Source organism: Echeneis naucrates, chromosome 6, assembly GCF_900963305.1.
Source record: "Echeneis naucrates chromosome 6, fEcheNa1.1, whole genome shotgun sequence".
Lineage (NCBI taxonomy): Eukaryota > Metazoa > Chordata > Actinopteri > Carangiformes > Echeneidae > Echeneis > Echeneis naucrates.
In genome coordinates, this window is record NC_042516.1 from 8,314,923 (window position 1) to 8,331,923 (window position 17,001).

The 17,001-nt window shown below is 38.8% G+C and overlaps 1 protein-coding gene across 1 annotated transcript in view; it reads left to right on the forward strand.

Annotated features, from left to right (window-relative positions):
• Positions 1-15,570, forward strand: part of LOC115045130 (exostosin-1a-like) — a 33,773-nt gene extending 18,203 nt beyond the window's left edge. Inside the window, exons 2-11 of the mRNA XM_029504649.1 lie at positions 3,369-3,462; positions 5,000-5,107; positions 5,490-5,609; positions 8,278-8,410; positions 8,939-9,057; positions 9,807-9,902; positions 11,139-11,228; positions 11,365-11,525; positions 11,658-11,829; positions 12,347-15,570. Coding sequence (XP_029360509.1) covers positions 3,369-3,462; positions 5,000-5,107; positions 5,490-5,609; positions 8,278-8,410; positions 8,939-9,057; positions 9,807-9,902; positions 11,139-11,228; positions 11,365-11,525; positions 11,658-11,829; positions 12,347-12,532 — 1,279 coding nt within the window. The 3' untranslated portion in view covers positions 12,533-15,570. The remainder of the gene's footprint in view (positions 1-3,368; positions 3,463-4,999; positions 5,108-5,489; positions 5,610-8,277; positions 8,411-8,938; positions 9,058-9,806; positions 9,903-11,138; positions 11,229-11,364; positions 11,526-11,657; positions 11,830-12,346) is intronic.
• Positions 15,571-17,001: the final 1,431 nt, after the last annotated feature.

Consider the following 17,001-nt stretch of genomic DNA (forward strand, 5'->3'; position numbering starts at 1 on the left):
ATTACTGTTCTTAGTTATGGTGTGGAAATGATGATGATGGATGTAAGATATGATTCACAATTATATCCCCGTTTGGATCTAAATCTGGTGAATTTGTTTACTACCTACATTTCCCATATCTCCTGAAATTATTTTGTAAGTTGCAGCAAAGAAGAAGCCACGGTGACTCTGCCTCCACGTTTTGATCTTTCAAGGCACTTCAGTTCAAAAAGTCAATTTTTCATAACACTAAAAATAAAAATAGAGGTTTAGAATATTTTTTGGTGAACTTGCATTTCTTTGGCATGATGCCTGCTTCCTCCAGTCAACTCGGTGTTGGTAAACAGACAAAAGAATTTCTACTTTTTTTCTTGTCTCAGTGTATGTGTGTGTCTCTGTCTCTCACACTTGCACACAGTGGTCACATGAAGAACTGTCATTTCTGTTGGATGGTTTCTGACCAAGAGCAACAGAATGGTCAGTGAATGTCCACAGTGTGGTCACTCTGATTGAACAGTTGGTCTAACACAAATCTTTGTCGAATGTGTCCATGTCCACCACATGCATTATCTCTGGTGAAGCTCTGTACACAGCTCTGCAGTAGGATAGGTTGGCTTGCAGTTAAAACAGCTGTGCCATTATTCCAACCTAGTCAAGTATGTGGTAAAATTATGTTCATTATATGCATTGTATGCAGTACCTGATTTTTATGAGAAATAAATGATGATGACACAGTGAAATACAGTAGATGGCTTCTGTTAGTGTTAAGCAGTGTAGCATTTCAGATGATACCATACTACGGATGTGTTTGAAAGACAAAGCACAAGCTCATTACATTCAACTGTTTGTTTTTTGTTTTTTTTCAGTGATTTCCAATCTGTTACTGTAAGACAGCTTTGCTCACCACCAGCCATCTGCGTGTCGAAGCACTGAAATTATGGGACAAGGCAGGATTTACCTTGTATCATGTCGAGTTAATTACTGACATTTGTGCAAGACACAGGGTATGATGAACTGCTCCCTGACATCTGTCCCATTTTTCCGCAACATGACTGACCTGTTAAACACCTATGTGTATCACACTTTAGAATTTGGGATAAATAAAATACCAAATGCACACCAGGACATGAGCTAGTTTATGAAGATGATGTTATTTTAACACTCATCCTTAACGTCTCCAGTGACACGCAGTATCATACTGTTAGCCTGCTCCTCCCCACAGGCAGCCATCTGGAAGAGTGTGGAAGAAAAGAGGTATGCATGGAGAGGAACATCTGGTCTTTTCCGAGTTTGCGCTGAAAGGAAATGTAATGGATGGGAGATTTACACCCAGCTAGGCCCATATATGGACCAACACTCTTGTTTTTATAAGCCTGTGAAGTGGTCAGCTCTTATGTGGCTCTCTGGATTATTTGTTTGACATTCATTACAATAGTCATATCTAATGGAATGAGACTAATGAATCAAGTCACAATTTCATAATATATGTGTACAGATGAGAACATGAGCACTTTGTCAAATTGTTGTTGTGGTCTTAATGCATTTCTGTATACATTAGTATGTTACTATAGATAGCAGCAAGCTTAACTGTAGCTTTTAGGCTTTTTGTGGCTGTTAATCTCCTCTAGAGTCACTGTAGTGGCTGTTAATTGTAAATGGTATGTATACTCTCAAGTAGGATTATCCAGATATATATTACATAGTCACAGTTAATTCAAAATTGGAGTTGATATTTTGCATTGCAATCCCATAGGATGTTTTTGTAAATTGTTAATGTAACATTTCATCAAGACCAAGACATTTTTTGGGGATGTACATGGTAACTGCAATGCAACTGCACATGGACAGTGGTGTTAAGCAAAGGAAAAAATAATGTGTCTACTTGTCCAGGACTTGCGTCAGAAAAACTTAGGTCACGCAGAATCTCGTGAGCTCAGCTTTCAGAAATAAAATTAGTGGGGCACATGCCCCCTGAAAACTAATATCCAAACTGGGAGTCATAATTTCCTCAGCACAATGCTTAGTTCTGAATGGCTAAAACTAGATCCATCTTCTTTAAGATATTTGTTTGTACATGTGTTGCTTCCCATCCCCAACTCAATGCCAGTGAACCTTGACAAACCATAATTCAAGTGAAATTTGCATGCATGGATTAAATATTTTTGCCGAGTAGCTTTCTTAGTTCCAACCACAACACTTTGAAGTGGTGTTTTAAAGTGTCAGATATTTCACTCAGTGTGATTATGCATTCCCGCTATAATGGAAAAGCTGGCTTGGCTCTTTGTGTCTTTGCTGATTGAAAAGCGGTATGGAGGGAAGCACTTGTTTGCCACTGAATTCAGAAATCATTTTCTTGACATTTGGCAGGCTTTCATGAGCAAGAACCAACTCAGCCGATTCCATTATGCAACACTCAATGTGGTAAAGATGACAGTTCTGTACACCATGCACTTCAGTTCCTAACCCATCATTGAATGAATTCAATTTGCGTGAATGAATGGTAGCTACTGAGTATCATTGAACTTGTTGCATTGTGTATATTTCTCTATTATGTGTCCCTATGCTGATGCAGTTCCATAACTCGGTGCCCATGACAGTCATACTGACACGCGTTTTGTCTGTGTAGTGACCTGTTGCCTTGAAGCGGAACTGTCAAGGCATTGGGTTTCCAGTGGGAGGGAAATTTACCATAACACTGACAATACATTTAGAGCGAGACAGAAGTGTAGCCTCAGGCATAATAAAGCCACATACACGTACACACACATACGAGGAGAGTGCAGGAGAACAGCTCCAACCACACCCATGATTTGCCCAAAAGACCTCACTTGCCTTTACACCCATATTTGCATTCTCATTTAAATGTGCCTATACATTTTTTAATAAATGTTCACAAATGCTTAAAAAATGACAGATGTATAGTGTGGACACTTTCAGTCACATCTGTCACACTTATAGTAAAGCTGTAGTGCATAACAACCAAATGCAAAAATACACACTTTCTGATAGACTATCCTGCATGTGTATAATATTGACACTGAAGGAATTCCAAGCAGCTCCTTAATCCAAGCAAGTGCTGACTGAGGCTTAGATTGGATGCAGAGCCCGAAGAAGAAACGAGATGTTAAGATGTGCAGGTGAGAGGGCAGGATGTTTAAAGATGCTCAGGAGAGGGGAAGAAAGAGGCGTCAAGTTCAAAAGAATTTTTCCTCAGACTACTTGTGACTTCCAGGTACTCAATTGTAAAGAAGAGATGACTTTTTAGTTCTGTCGTTTACTGTTGCACTGATACTGTTGGAAGAAGCCTGGTTCTGACGTATTAATTCCTTATAATTTGTTCCAATTTGTGATTTTTTTTTTTTTTTTTTTTTTTTGCTATCATTCTGCAGGTATGACTACAGAGAGATGCTGTACAACTCCACATTCTGTCTGGTTCCTCGAGGACGACGGCTTGGTTCCTTTCGCTTCTTAGAGGCCTTGCAGGTCAGGAACACAAAGATTGATGTTGCTCATTATTCCTTGATAGAGTTTTTAATAAATGTGAATAATTCAAATAGGATGCAGTGCTTTGAATTTTAGCAGATGCTGACAGTCTATCATCATTCTTCCAGCAGAAACATAGTAGTAAAGCAGTGGTTAGATCTAGAAAAAGCGGTGGTGTGAGTTACACCCAGTAGCTTTTTCCAGAGTACCTGAAGGAAAACCCACGCAGGCATGGGGAGAACATCCAAACTCGGCACATAAAGGCCCCAGACCTGGAAACTGAACCTTCTTATTGTGGCACAACAGCACTAACAACTCTGCTTGGAGTTGTGTTTTTATTTACAATTACAGAAATAATTTGTGAAAGAGACATTTTTGACTGAGAAGTATAGGGCAATGACTTTGTAAGGAGTAAGTGTGACAATTGGCTGAAGATGAAGGAGGCATGGGAGGGGAAAGTGGTGAAGCTGCAGATGAGGTTGCATACAGAGTTGGCTGGAGTGCAGGGCAAGACCATGGCCTGCTGGTATTAATGATGGAAGAAGGAATTTGGGGGAGGCTGAAGCTAAAGCAGGTTAGAGTGCTGTATTAGTTGCACAGTGGAGTATTCCAAAAGGCCAAATGGGACGTGGTGTGGTTGTCCAGGGTGGAAGAGCTAACATGAATAAGAGTAGGAAAGAGTAGTTTCAGCAGATTGCTGCCTGAGGAGATTAGAGGAGCACTTCAGCAGTCTGATGCTGGAGTGTGTGTATTGAGACCAATCAGAGAATGTTACTATCGGGTGCCATCACACTATCGGGCTAGTCGCTGCAGACAGGATGATTGATGTGCTGTGCAACGCTAACAAACACACACCTGAAGTTATAGCCCCACTATGCCCTTGCATTTAAGAACACACAAATAGGCAAACAGATTCAAAAGGGCATGCATACACACAAAAATATAGACACACACTTCAGTGCAATTTCATTAGGTTATAATACAGGCATTTCATTTTCAAGTATGTTGTGAAGTGTATCTTCTATTCCTGTGAAGACAATCATTTCACTGAAAGCTCACTGCATTGTTGCTTTGAGTGTCATCATCAAGGTCTGAAGTGCTACCGTATTTAATGGAAATGTGTTTGAAAATGTATTGGCCTGTTTGGTTAAATTACCAAATTCCATGTCTCTGGAAATGCACTTTGATGGCCTGGGTTTGCAAAGCACAAGCAAATGTTTTTCTTTTCTCTCTTATGCTCAGTCATCTTTATTTTATTTGCAGGCAAAAATAGCAATTATGTTATCAGGTGACAGCTGGCTCTTTCCTTATATAAATATTTCAATCCAAATATCATAGGGCAGTGACAGATACAAAACCTGTGTTCAACCTTTCTACACTAATAATTGTGTGCTATAATTCATCCATTCATAATTTCTTGTGGCTGTTTGCATTTTTTGCATTCTGTGGGTGTCACATTTATCACAGGTTCCACAAAGGCACTTTTTATGCAAATACCAATCTTTTACTTTGTGCGTGTTGTGTATTGCTCTCACAGGCAGCTTGTGTGCCAGTAATGCTAAGTAATGGCTGGGAGCTTCCTTTCTCTGAGATCATCGACTGGAACACAGCAGCTGTGATTGGGGATGAAAGGCTGCTATTACAGGTCGGCACAGCATCCACTTCTGTAAAAATGTAATACCTACCTATAGATGATGTACTCCAGAGTTTTGTCAACGCAAGGAAAAAAATCGTTCTGATCCAGACCCCATTGTCAAATTACTAGCTCCTTTTTTGAGCAGCTGTTTTGATGACAGAATGTTTTTATCAGATCATACAAATTGCACATCCTACACATCCTATGTGGGCCTTCCTCACATACCTCACACACCATGCTTTTAAGGCTGGTGTTGAGATGTGTGAGAATTTGTTGAGGCAGATCGTACAGTTGATCTACAGGCCCTTTGTGGAATAGACTCTCTTTCCAAAATATACAACCACTGTTGTGTTCCTTCTAGTATGTTAAGTTATGCTTACCTTTGTCCCAGATCCCCTCAACAGTGCACTCCATCCACCAGGATAAGATCCTTTCCCTGAGACAGCAGACGCAGTTCCTGTGGGAGGCTTACTTCAACTCTGTGGAGAAGATAGTACTGACCACACTGGAGGTAGACGCATATATCTATACATACACTGAAAATGCATGCATGCCAATTTCTTACAAGTCAAATTGTTTTCATTTTGCTGACAATTTGGCTGTTTGTAATAGAGAAAGCCATTCATGCTTGCAAACAGAGGTAACGAGCATCAAATACTAGTATGGCATGACTGTCCATATGTTACTTTACCACATGTTTGTTTTTTTTATCATTCCATTCTGTTTATCCTTAGTATTTTACTTTTTTCCAACACCTCACAGGTACCAACTATACACACACACACGATACTGTCTCTAGAACAAACTGCTTCCATATAGTATTAAATTGTTAACCAGTACTATCATGTTTTTGAGGCAGTTTCGTGCTGTGGCTTGGCAATCAATCATGTCAGTAATTTGTTCCTGTCAGAGTCTATTTATCTTTATTCTTCCTGCTGAGTACCAGGCTATCATACTGCTCTTGGTCTAGAATTACAAATAAGCAGAGATGAGAGCAAGGAGGAATGAAAGGGAACAAGGGAGTACTGTAGACAAACTGACGGGAGTGTATTATTCTACCTATTTTTTGCTGCAGCCACAACATGAGTTAGTATTTATGCATCTTCAGCGTCACCAGCCTCTCACTGTTGTACCTTGATTTGTGAAACAATAGTACATCTATAAATGATGGCAGGTAGTCTACCAGAATAGAAAGTGGAAAAAATAGATGCATCAGTGTTTTATCACTTATACCAGAGGTTTATTTAATTATTTTCAAAAGAATCTTCAGTTTAATGAAACAAAAAGGAAAAGCACTGACAATGTCAAGGTATCTTATATTTACTTTAAGCCTCATTGCTGACTGTGCTATCTAAGGGCAGCCCGTTGCTGCCCTCAGATAGTGTTACAGCGGCGTCATCCGTGGAGCTGGGAAGTCAGGGTGTTGGAAATCAGAGCTGGGATTTCTCTGTTAGCAGGGTGAAGTTACAGCCCCACAATAATCTTCAATCTGTTTACACTCTCAACATCATAACCCTGTTTGTTCCAAGACATGCCATAGTACTGATACAAGGTCAGGATTTTTGGCATCTAAAAACTTCATACAATATTACTGCTGAATTATATTTTGACTATTTTTTTATTTACGTTTTATAGAAAGTCGTCAACTAACGAGTATAATGTTTTCACTGAAGGCTCACCGAGCTGACTTTTTTTATAGCTACATGCCTTCAGGGGAAACTCGTAATAAAGATGTTGAAATCTCAGATTTTAATGGTGGATGTCTTTTATAATTTGTTGATTGTATATAGTACTAAAAAAGGCAAAAGATATTTGTTATACATTATTCCTAAAACATGTACAATGATTCATGTTTTCAGCTGTAATATTCATGCCAGCTTACCTTGCCAATCTATTCATATTAAATTCATAACAACCATTACACCTTATACTATTGATTTTATTTTTTCTCTACTGTTTTAACTATTCAAATGAGGATTCCTAAGGTCGACAATCGTTTTGCTTTGTTACTATTGGTACTAATAGCAAGTGATGTGAGCTAATTTACAGTTATGGGAGAGTAATATAACACAAGAAAATTTCCTCATAGAAATGTTGAGATTGCCTTGCGGGGCTGTTGCCGGCAGAGGGACGGCTGTGTCTGTTCCACAGTAATGTATGAACAAAGTGAGCAATATTGACTTTAGCTCTGTGCGTGTCTGTCTGTCTTTGTGTTTATCTGTCTGCGGTTGTCTGTTCTTGTATGCCACTCTGTGTATGTATATGTGTGTGTGTGTGTGTCCGTGAAGAGCAAGGAAATGTAAAAAAAAAACCAAACAGTTCTGCTGTTCTCTTGAGAAGTTGTTTTGGTGCGAATGGGAGAAATGTACAGTGGAAATGTCCTTCAGAGGCTCTCAGATCAAATTCTGTTTGACTCACTGTTAAAGTAGACACATTCTTTACTACTTTGGAAAAAAAATTATGTGACATATTTTAATGCCATTTTTATTTAATTATTTGTTTGTTTGTTGTCAGACAGAGCCATTGCCAAGAGGCCAAAGAACCGCCTGTGGCTCCGGAGCCGTGGGTTACTGATCCCTGCCCTCGGAATAGTAGCGAATTGTAGTTTTGATGGAAGAGGAAGAAGAATAATAAGAACAAAAATAACAAACGCAACCAATAACAATACTGACTCTGGGAAGAGCCAATGGACCTCTATAGCTATTGTCCATTGACTGTGCAGGGCCCTAGGGCACAAATGAAACACACACAAAAAAGCCTTATACAATAAAACAAAAAGAACATTGAATTATAGGATACATAATTGTTGCTTATGAGGAAATATATTGGCGTAATGAGCCACTCATTTGTAGTCTGTCGGTCCCCTGTTTTATTTGAAGTGACCCAGTTTCAATCTTTAATTTGAGAAGTGCCGGAAGATCTTTGTCTGTACTTGTTTTTCCAAACAGCATGTAAGACTGGCATTATTCTTTTTTTAATTTTAAGTGAATGGATCCATATCTCCCAAGATCAAGGAACAAAGCTAATTTCCTGCTGTTATCTTACAGAGTTTGAAAAGAAAAGCACTATGCTTCATGAGGGTTTCTTTAATGTTTTGACCCATGAGTCACACAGGAGGGCTGAGTGTTGCAAGCCTTGGATTTATCAACTGTCAAACTTGGTCTTCTGTATTTGTGCAGATCATCCAGGACCGGGTACTACAGCACACCTCAAGGAGTAACCTCATGTGGAACAATCTGCCTGGAGGTCTTTTTACCCTGCCTCAGTACTCAACATACCTGGGAGACTTCCCTTTCTATTACGCTAAGCTGGGTCAGTTAATTATTCATGCACACAGTATACAGAACTTGAAACAACCTCATTAATGACACACCCTCAGTTGTGATAAACTCATTTTCATTAAGAGACAGCACAGGAACAGCTGATCCATAGCATCTGCTCAATACTGCTAAGCTAACACGTGACATTGCCACTAGTTATGCAATCTATGTTTGTTAATTCATGATTTGTCTCAGAGAAGCTTACCAATTAGACCTACCATGTTGTCATGTTGTTGGTTAATTGAATACATATGTGGCTTGTTGTGGACTTTGGGATTTGGGTAACTGGCACCTTTTCCTTAACAAGCCTAATTAAAGTTGTTTCGCTTCACTGTATGTCAAGTAAACTCAACAAAATTCATTCATATAAAACTGGTTTATAATGTGTATACACGCACACTCACACACATACACAAATAACTTTGATTTGAGTGAATGATTCTGAAGGTCACCTTCCTGCTTATGTTACATATTTAAATTGCTCATTTTCTTGCCTTTAATGTACCCCAAACTTCTACAGGTATTAAGCCATACTCCAAGTTTACAGCAATCATTCATGTGGTGACTCCACTGGTCTCCCAGTCTCAGCCAGTCATAAAGCTGCTTGTGGCTGTGGCCAAATCCCAATATTGTGCCCAGGTAATTAAAAACCAAACACACAACACTACATTACTTTCCCACACCCGATCCACAGTGGAGATGTGCATGACTTTTCCAGGGAAGTAAATTATGTAGATACCTTAGCCAGGCTGTAAAAGCCTTGGCTTTGCACAACACAAGCCCCTCCTCTTTTCCTGTTTTTGAATTAGTACAGAGTTTCTCTTTGGAATGGGGTGAAAGGTACTATTAAACTGCTTTTTATATTCATATGGAGATGAAGGGATGCTGTTCTAATATTTCATAAACCTTAGTATGACAATAGATAAGACTCTCATTCGTGTACTAATGCACACTGCATCAAACTTAATATTATATATACATTTTCGATTACTATGCTGTTTTAATTAATACTATTTACTCGTTATAAGTAGTCTTTATAACTATGTTATATATCTGTAAAGCCTTTGAAGATAATTGACTGTGGTAGGATATAGCTTTTTTTTTTTTACCCATTCCTTCTCAAAACCATGTCATTTTACTAGATTTAGTAAATGAAGTTGTCAGCATATTTAGTTTAAGCACATACAGTCATACAGCATGTCATCACATTAACTATGGGGAGTGTTACAGCTCTAAAAATATGTCTGCAGTAGAAATTTGTGTCACACCAATAAAAATAAGGAAGGGAGCACTATCCAACTTTAAATTTATATTTTGAGATTGGTGCTGTACTCTACTGGATATGTTGTATACACAAAAATGTCTGAGCTTTACTTTCTTTTGTACAGGTGATAGTCCTGTGGAATTGTGACAAGCCTCTTCCTGCCAAGTACCGCTGGCCGACCCCCTCAGTCCCTGTCATTGTCATAGAAGGGGAAAGCAAGGTAAACACCTTAACTTGATACTTCTCGCAGTAAGCATTGTCACAGCCATTTCAAATTCAGTGCTTGCGGCCTGCAGGTGGATTTAGTTCAAAGCATTAAATATAAAACAGCAGCAACCCAACATTTTCAATGTATCCAGCTCAATCTGGCCTATTTCTCAAGGGCTTCGCAATAAGCATTTTTCTATTCTTTCCTAATTGGCAATAATAGAGTGCGTTTTACATCCCCCCACCCCTCCACCCATTTCATATTTTTTTCGCGTAGTTTTTAAAGTGATTGTATTTCGAAAAATGCAGTTATTCATTATTTCTTCATTTTAATTCAAATTCCTCAAAAAGTATGAATGACTTATTACAATAATGACAAGTAAGGAGTGCATCTCCTCAATCCATCAGCCAAACCTCCAATATATTTACTGCGTATTGGATTTAGTAACTGAGATCTTAAAAATATTAAGTGTGGACAAAATAGGACTGGGGATTAAGAATGAAAAACAAATCAGATCTTAAGCACACTGCCATATGTTACCTATCAGAACCATTTATGGGCTGTAAAATTGCTCAATTTTTTTAATGTTCAATGTGTTTTCATTTCATTTCATTTTCTGTAAAATGTATTAAGACAATTTACCATGGTGATTGTATACTTTGAATAAACTGGTTAACTGATATATAAGAACTGTTTGAATCTGCACTCAAATTTTTCCTGTTTATTGAAGCATTATTAAATGCACGATATCACTGACATCCAGATTATATTACTTACTGTTGTTAGATTTTATTTCATTAAGCCCTGGTCTTTTAAGTGAATACAAATGTGGCTACCAAGGTCACTGCTATCTGGGATAGAATGCGAAACACTATATCTCAATTGGCAGTTTATCTCAAACTGCCATTTAGATTACTGCTATTTAGTGCGCACTTCTAAAATTTCAAAAATTATTAGTATTAGTATTAGTTGAAATATTTGCATAGGTAGATAGCTGCCAAAATCAGAAACTGCATTGCTCATCAGGGAGTGTAACATGCTCCACTGATTTTAGATTTCTATCTTGCTGCATTTTGCTGTCATGGTGTCATGTCAGCTTGTATATTTAGCTGACTTTGCTGTTAATGCAGGACAATAAAATAACTCTGCAGTGTCAACAGACATGAGGCGGCTGGCACTTGTTCTCATATGACCATTTATCTTCCTTTACATATTTTTATTTTGTCTCTGCTGTGCAAATGAAACCAGGTGATAGGCAGTCGTTTTCTGCCCTATGACACCATCCCCACTGATGCTGTACTCAGTCTAGATGAGGACACCGTGCTTTCCACCACAGAGGTAAGTTACAGCAATTTATCAGCTGCACTGCATGTTCAACAAGTTTTATATATATATATATATATATCCCCTTTTGGCTGTATGTTTTCTCCCCATCACATCCATCTCTGTTAATGCCTCTCTGATCTTGGTTCAGGTGGACTTTGCCTTCACAGTGTGGCAGAGTTTCCCAGACCGCATTGTTGGCTATCCAGCCCGCAGCCACTTCTGGGACAGCAACAAGGGGCGGTGGGGATACACCTCCAAATGGACCAATGACTATTCCATGGTGCTGACTGGAGCTGCCATCTATCACAAGTACTGATGCTCTACTCTCTCTCTCTTTCTCACTATTTTCTGCTTCTGTGGTGGACTTCATTTGTCTCCATTGTAATTTTATATTCACTTTAACAATGATACAATTTTCTCTCAACCACTTTCTCTCTTTAGATACTACCACTACTTGTACACCACTTACCTTCCAGCCAGTCTGAAGGCGATGGTTGACCAGATGTCAAACTGTGAGGACATTCTGATGAATTTTCTGGTGTCATCAGTCTCTAAACTTCCACCCATAAAGGTCACCCAGAAGAAACAATACAAGGAGACCATGATGGGACAGGTGAGGCAGAATGATTAGGTTATAATACAGATTCATTTTACTATATTCTTTTAAGGTGAAACACTTAAGAAGAAATATATTTTATTTTAGTACTTTCAGAGGTAACATCAGAAATATTGTTCTTTAACAAATGAACATGAACAGAGGCATTTCAACAGAAAAAACTGCCCACATCAGTCAATGATTTAATTTTTACAATGCCTAGTAACAGACAGAGTTCTGATTATTATTGAGGGTGTTGGCCCTTTGACACACCATACACCACCACTCTAGCATTGTCAACTGTCGGGAGGAAAAACAGACCAATAGTTATTTGTTTATTACAATATGACATTTCAACAAAATAGAGCTCATGAATAATTACAATAGGCTTTGAAAGGTCGGAATAATCTGTGACGCATTATTCATTTTGTTGCCGTTTTTCTTTGCCTCTTGTCTATCTGCCCTCACTCTGCATTTTCTTCTCCCTGCCCTTCATTCTCTCTCACCATCCACCTCTACAACACCTCACCTCCAGAGCTCTCGGGCGTCTCGCTGGGCTGACCCAGACCACTTTGCCCAGCGTCAGACCTGCATGAACAAGTTTGCCAGCTGGTTTGGCACTATGCCCCTGGTCCATTCTCAGATGAGGCTGGATCCAGTCCTGTTCAAAGACCAAGTGTCCATACTACGGAAAAAGTACAGGGATATTGAGAGACTATAACCCTTCAGAGCCCCCCCGCTCTCTTGACACAGCAAAGAAGGAGTGAGGGGGCGGATATGTAGAGTAATGCAGAGCCTTTCCATGATTTCATGGATGGATCAATGGAGAAAGAAATGGGATTGGGATAATGGGGGAGGAAAGGAGGTAAAGAAACTAAAACAGAGCGGTTCAGCACATCCAGTGGTCTCCCTTTGTGCTTCCTCCATTTCTCCTCTCTACCCTCTCTCTAATGTGTATGGTTGGAACAGCAAAGGCCCCACAGTATATACTATGACTACTGACAACTGAAGAAAACTTGAGCTCTTTAAAATGCTCAACTTTGAACTAAAGTGAATTCACGGAGTTGGACATCGCTGCTGGCCGTTTAAGTACCCCAACAGTAGCAAACCACTCCCAGCTCCCCTGTCACTGAGAGAGATTGTCTGTTCTGCTCTGTACACTATGCACAGGTTCCTGGACGTTTTTGCTGACAGAATATTATTGATAATTATGACTGATTAATTATGAAGAGGATAACACTATTTTGGATTGTGTTTAGCTATTTTTTATACAGTGAATGAATGGCCTACTACTCTCTCTGTATTGTCTTAATTAAAACAAATAGCAGGTGGGTGAAAAGAGGAATGACAACCCCTCAACCATCGTTGATCTGATATTCACAGTGCCTCAAGTTTATCTAACAGCGTTGGGATGTGGGAATCTGAGAGAAAGGCATGGTGCTCAACAAGCACCTTGATCTTGCTGCTTTCTGGTTTGTTCTTGTTTTCGTGGTTTGTGATTTTTCTCAATAAACAGTAATAATTGATGAAATTATGGATCTATTTGTAAATTCTTCAGGTCAGCATTCACAATTATCTTTGTAGAAGTTGAACAAACTGAAATGTCATTATGTGTCATTCTACAACAAACTTGCAAAACCATTTAGACCTCAAAATTTAATGTTATGTAGGAATGGATATTTACATGTGCAAACTAAAATCATAACAGCAAGACATGTTCATTTTTTTTTTTTTTTTTTGGGGGGGGGGTGTTCATAAGCCAGGTAGAATGGTACTTTTATACATGCTGGCCTGAAGAACACTGGGTCATACGAGTTGCCTTGGCTAAAGGAGGCTGAGCTTGCCAATTGAGCGAACCAATGGTCTGTTATGAAACACAAACCACTGTGAAAGCTTGGGAATGTTTTCTGGGGGCTTGTTTAGATGATGGATATTTATGTACAGTTATTTTCTCTGTCATTAGCCCCAATTTCATTTTGTGCAGTGACGAGTTTGGCAGTAGCTCAAACTGACAAGTATGTGACAGAAGCTTACACTGTTCTCATCTATGAGCATCAAATGGTCTTTGATGTGATAAGGAAAAGAGTTGGCATGTTGCTAAGTAGATTGCTGCATTTTTTTCCTCATCACAGTGAACACCAAGGAGCAGATTGGCAATAATTCTCACTAAGCATTTGTGATATTGTTTCAAAAAAATCGTCCGGAATAATTTACACCTTTGGAGAGAGATTCCATATTAAATAATTGTTCTTGTTTGTGGTATTTGTTTTGGCATGAATTGGTGTAATTAGAAGCCATTCAATTTCCAATATATTTGCAGAATGCCAATTTGCATCTCTAATCACAGATTTACAGCTACTCAATCTTTGACGGACTCGGATTGAGAGTGGTATTGTGCCTGGGTAATATTCAGAGCAACTAAATGTAAATCCAGGATTTTTAGAGCGACCAAGTATGTCTCAGAAATTACATCTTCATCACTATGTGTGTATTTGTCTTCTAAATTTGAGACACATATCTCATTTGCTGCAAATCTGTTCATTGGCTGCCAAGTGTCAGTGGACCATGAAATTGGGTTTTTACAGATGGATCAATAGGCTAATTGGCTTAAACAAATATTACGTGTTTGGTCCCATTGATATTCGAGCTTAATTTTTCTGGTCTTGATGTGTCATATCAGATTATCTGGAAATGGTAATGTAATTTGATAACCTCAATTGTGCACTTGTGTGTTTAAATCACTGTGCATCATTAAGTGAGAGTTTATCTTTCCCAGCCAGCAGCATTTCTGTGTGAAATCTTGAAATCTAATCACACCAGCCCTGTCTCCTCCTTGACCAGTTCTAGATTCTTTCTTCTTTTTTTTCCCTGTTTTTATGGAAGATAAAACAATCATTTTGGGGCTGATAAATGCTAATAGATCGATTGTATTGATATGAGGGATGCCATGCATTCCCATATTTATTTGGTTCATTAAAGTATTTTCTGTTTATCTAAGAAAGTGTGTGAGAAAGCGCGGGGAGAAGGAAAGAGTATATGTGTGAGAGACTGAGGAGTCAGCTGCATTGTGTGTTTCACCGGTGAGGATGTGCTATCAGTTTGACAGCAAATAAACAATAATAGTATTACTAAACAGCTCTATCAAAACATTTGAGGATGGTCACAAACAGAACCGCATTTTAGAAATGACCTTGCTGAAATATTTCCTTGTCTTTTTCTTTTCCCTTCCTTATGTTGTTGTTGTTTAAGAGGGCAGGGAGTTCTATATTGATGTGCCTTCAGCAGTAATACACCAAGGTTTTTCCCCATCGGACTTGTGCAACAAACAGGTCTTGTTCTCATGTCTGTGTAGGTTATTTTTTTCTTTATCAGTATCCAGTAACACAGAATGGCTCCCTAAATTATGTTGTTTAACACTAGAATGCGACTAAAACTTATCACTACCCCTCTGATACTGACATTCCTGCCTTTTTGGTTATTTGAACATTTTTCAAGGTCTTGTAAGACTCATGCTGGTACATGCACTGCCTTGTATTATTCTTCTTGTGAGGGCCCAACAGTCCCTGCTTCCTGGTTGTCAAGTATAAGACATATAATGCACAAATAATTCTCTCTCAAAAGAAGTCTCAAATGAATCTCTGACTGCTCCCTTCATTCTCTCCTGTAACTGCAGACCTAATTTTATAGAGAATGCAAACGGAAAGATAGAGGAAAAATCACAATTTTGTAAAAGAGTTTTATAAAAATGAAAAATCAACAAATAAAATGTTTGATACAAATGGGTTGTCTCTTTGTGTGCATTGGCTCTTACTTTCCTGAACTTTCAAATTGGTTTTGGACTGAATATCCTCTGGTCCTTCAAATAAAATATGACTTTTGCTTCTCAAATATTGAAATGAAACACTCTACAATGTTCTCAGTTCAACTCGTGCGTTGTACACTTCCTTTTCCCTTGTTTCACGGTGCCATTCCTCTTCCTCTCTGACCTGTTAAAAGCCCATTTTCAGGATTTCCAAACATATTCTCTGTGTTAGTTCTATGTACTGCATCCACAAAGGGAGAGCCAAACTAAATAATATCTTTAGCTTCCTCCTTGTGTGTGTGTGAACCTCATCTTATGCCAAGAAAGTGAAGTGTTTACATAAATCTGTCAGGATGATTGGTTTAGACACACTGCATAAATAACAGCATCTCTCCAGGATGATCCCATGGTGCATGAGAGCTGCCACCTCAGCTGGAGCAACAGCTTCGGAAAAACACACACACACAAACACCAAACTGGGCAAAACTCATAAACCAAAAAGACATGCCATGTGTAAAAGCTGGATGAATGCCTATACAGGATAATCGATCTACTGTCATGCTAAAAGGAAAACCATTTGAACAATTGCACAAAGACTGCATCCACTCTGCATGGTGTTTGGACCATGTCCATGAGATCCAGATGTTAAGATGATGAAATAAATCCAAGAATGAAATTTACTTGAGATTGTACTGCTGTAGAGATGGAGCTCTCTATGCATGCAGTCAAATTTGATAAGCATCCTTCTTTCCTCTTTCATCTGTACTTCAGTTGTCATTGCAGCATGCTTGATTCCCAACTCTTGCTTTTTCCAGCCTTGTATTTGAGTTTGCTGTCTTGGTATGTGGGAAACACTGTTGCCATGGTGTCATGTTAACTTTATGGTGAACACTACAACTAACACTCCCAGGAGAAATTACTCTCACCACATTCTCCACTGTCGTACTGCATAAAGCTGCCCCATCACGGAAGAGTAGAAGGGGGCTCCCTGTGGCGACATAATTGAATACATTTTGAGTAGGCATATTATGGCACTATTAGCCAGCAACAATTATTTTCAAACACCATTTGCCAAGATAAAAAAAGTCCCCTATCCATTAGTGTATGCGTGTAAACCTCATTAAAAACATTTTGTTTTATTTCATCCAGCTGTGCAGATAATAACATACTTTTGGTATGTGGCAATAATCAGATGTTTAAGCTTTGTGACTCACACCTTTTGCGTTCACAAAGTAGCTCCTGTACAGTGGGAAAGTAACAAAACAGTGGAGGCTTTTTTCTCATTGGCTGTTTCAATGTATGTGTCACGTAATAGCAGCATTGCAATCAGTAATCTGGGTAAAACTCTCCTGTCTAACAAAACAAACTACAACAAACCTGTGACCACC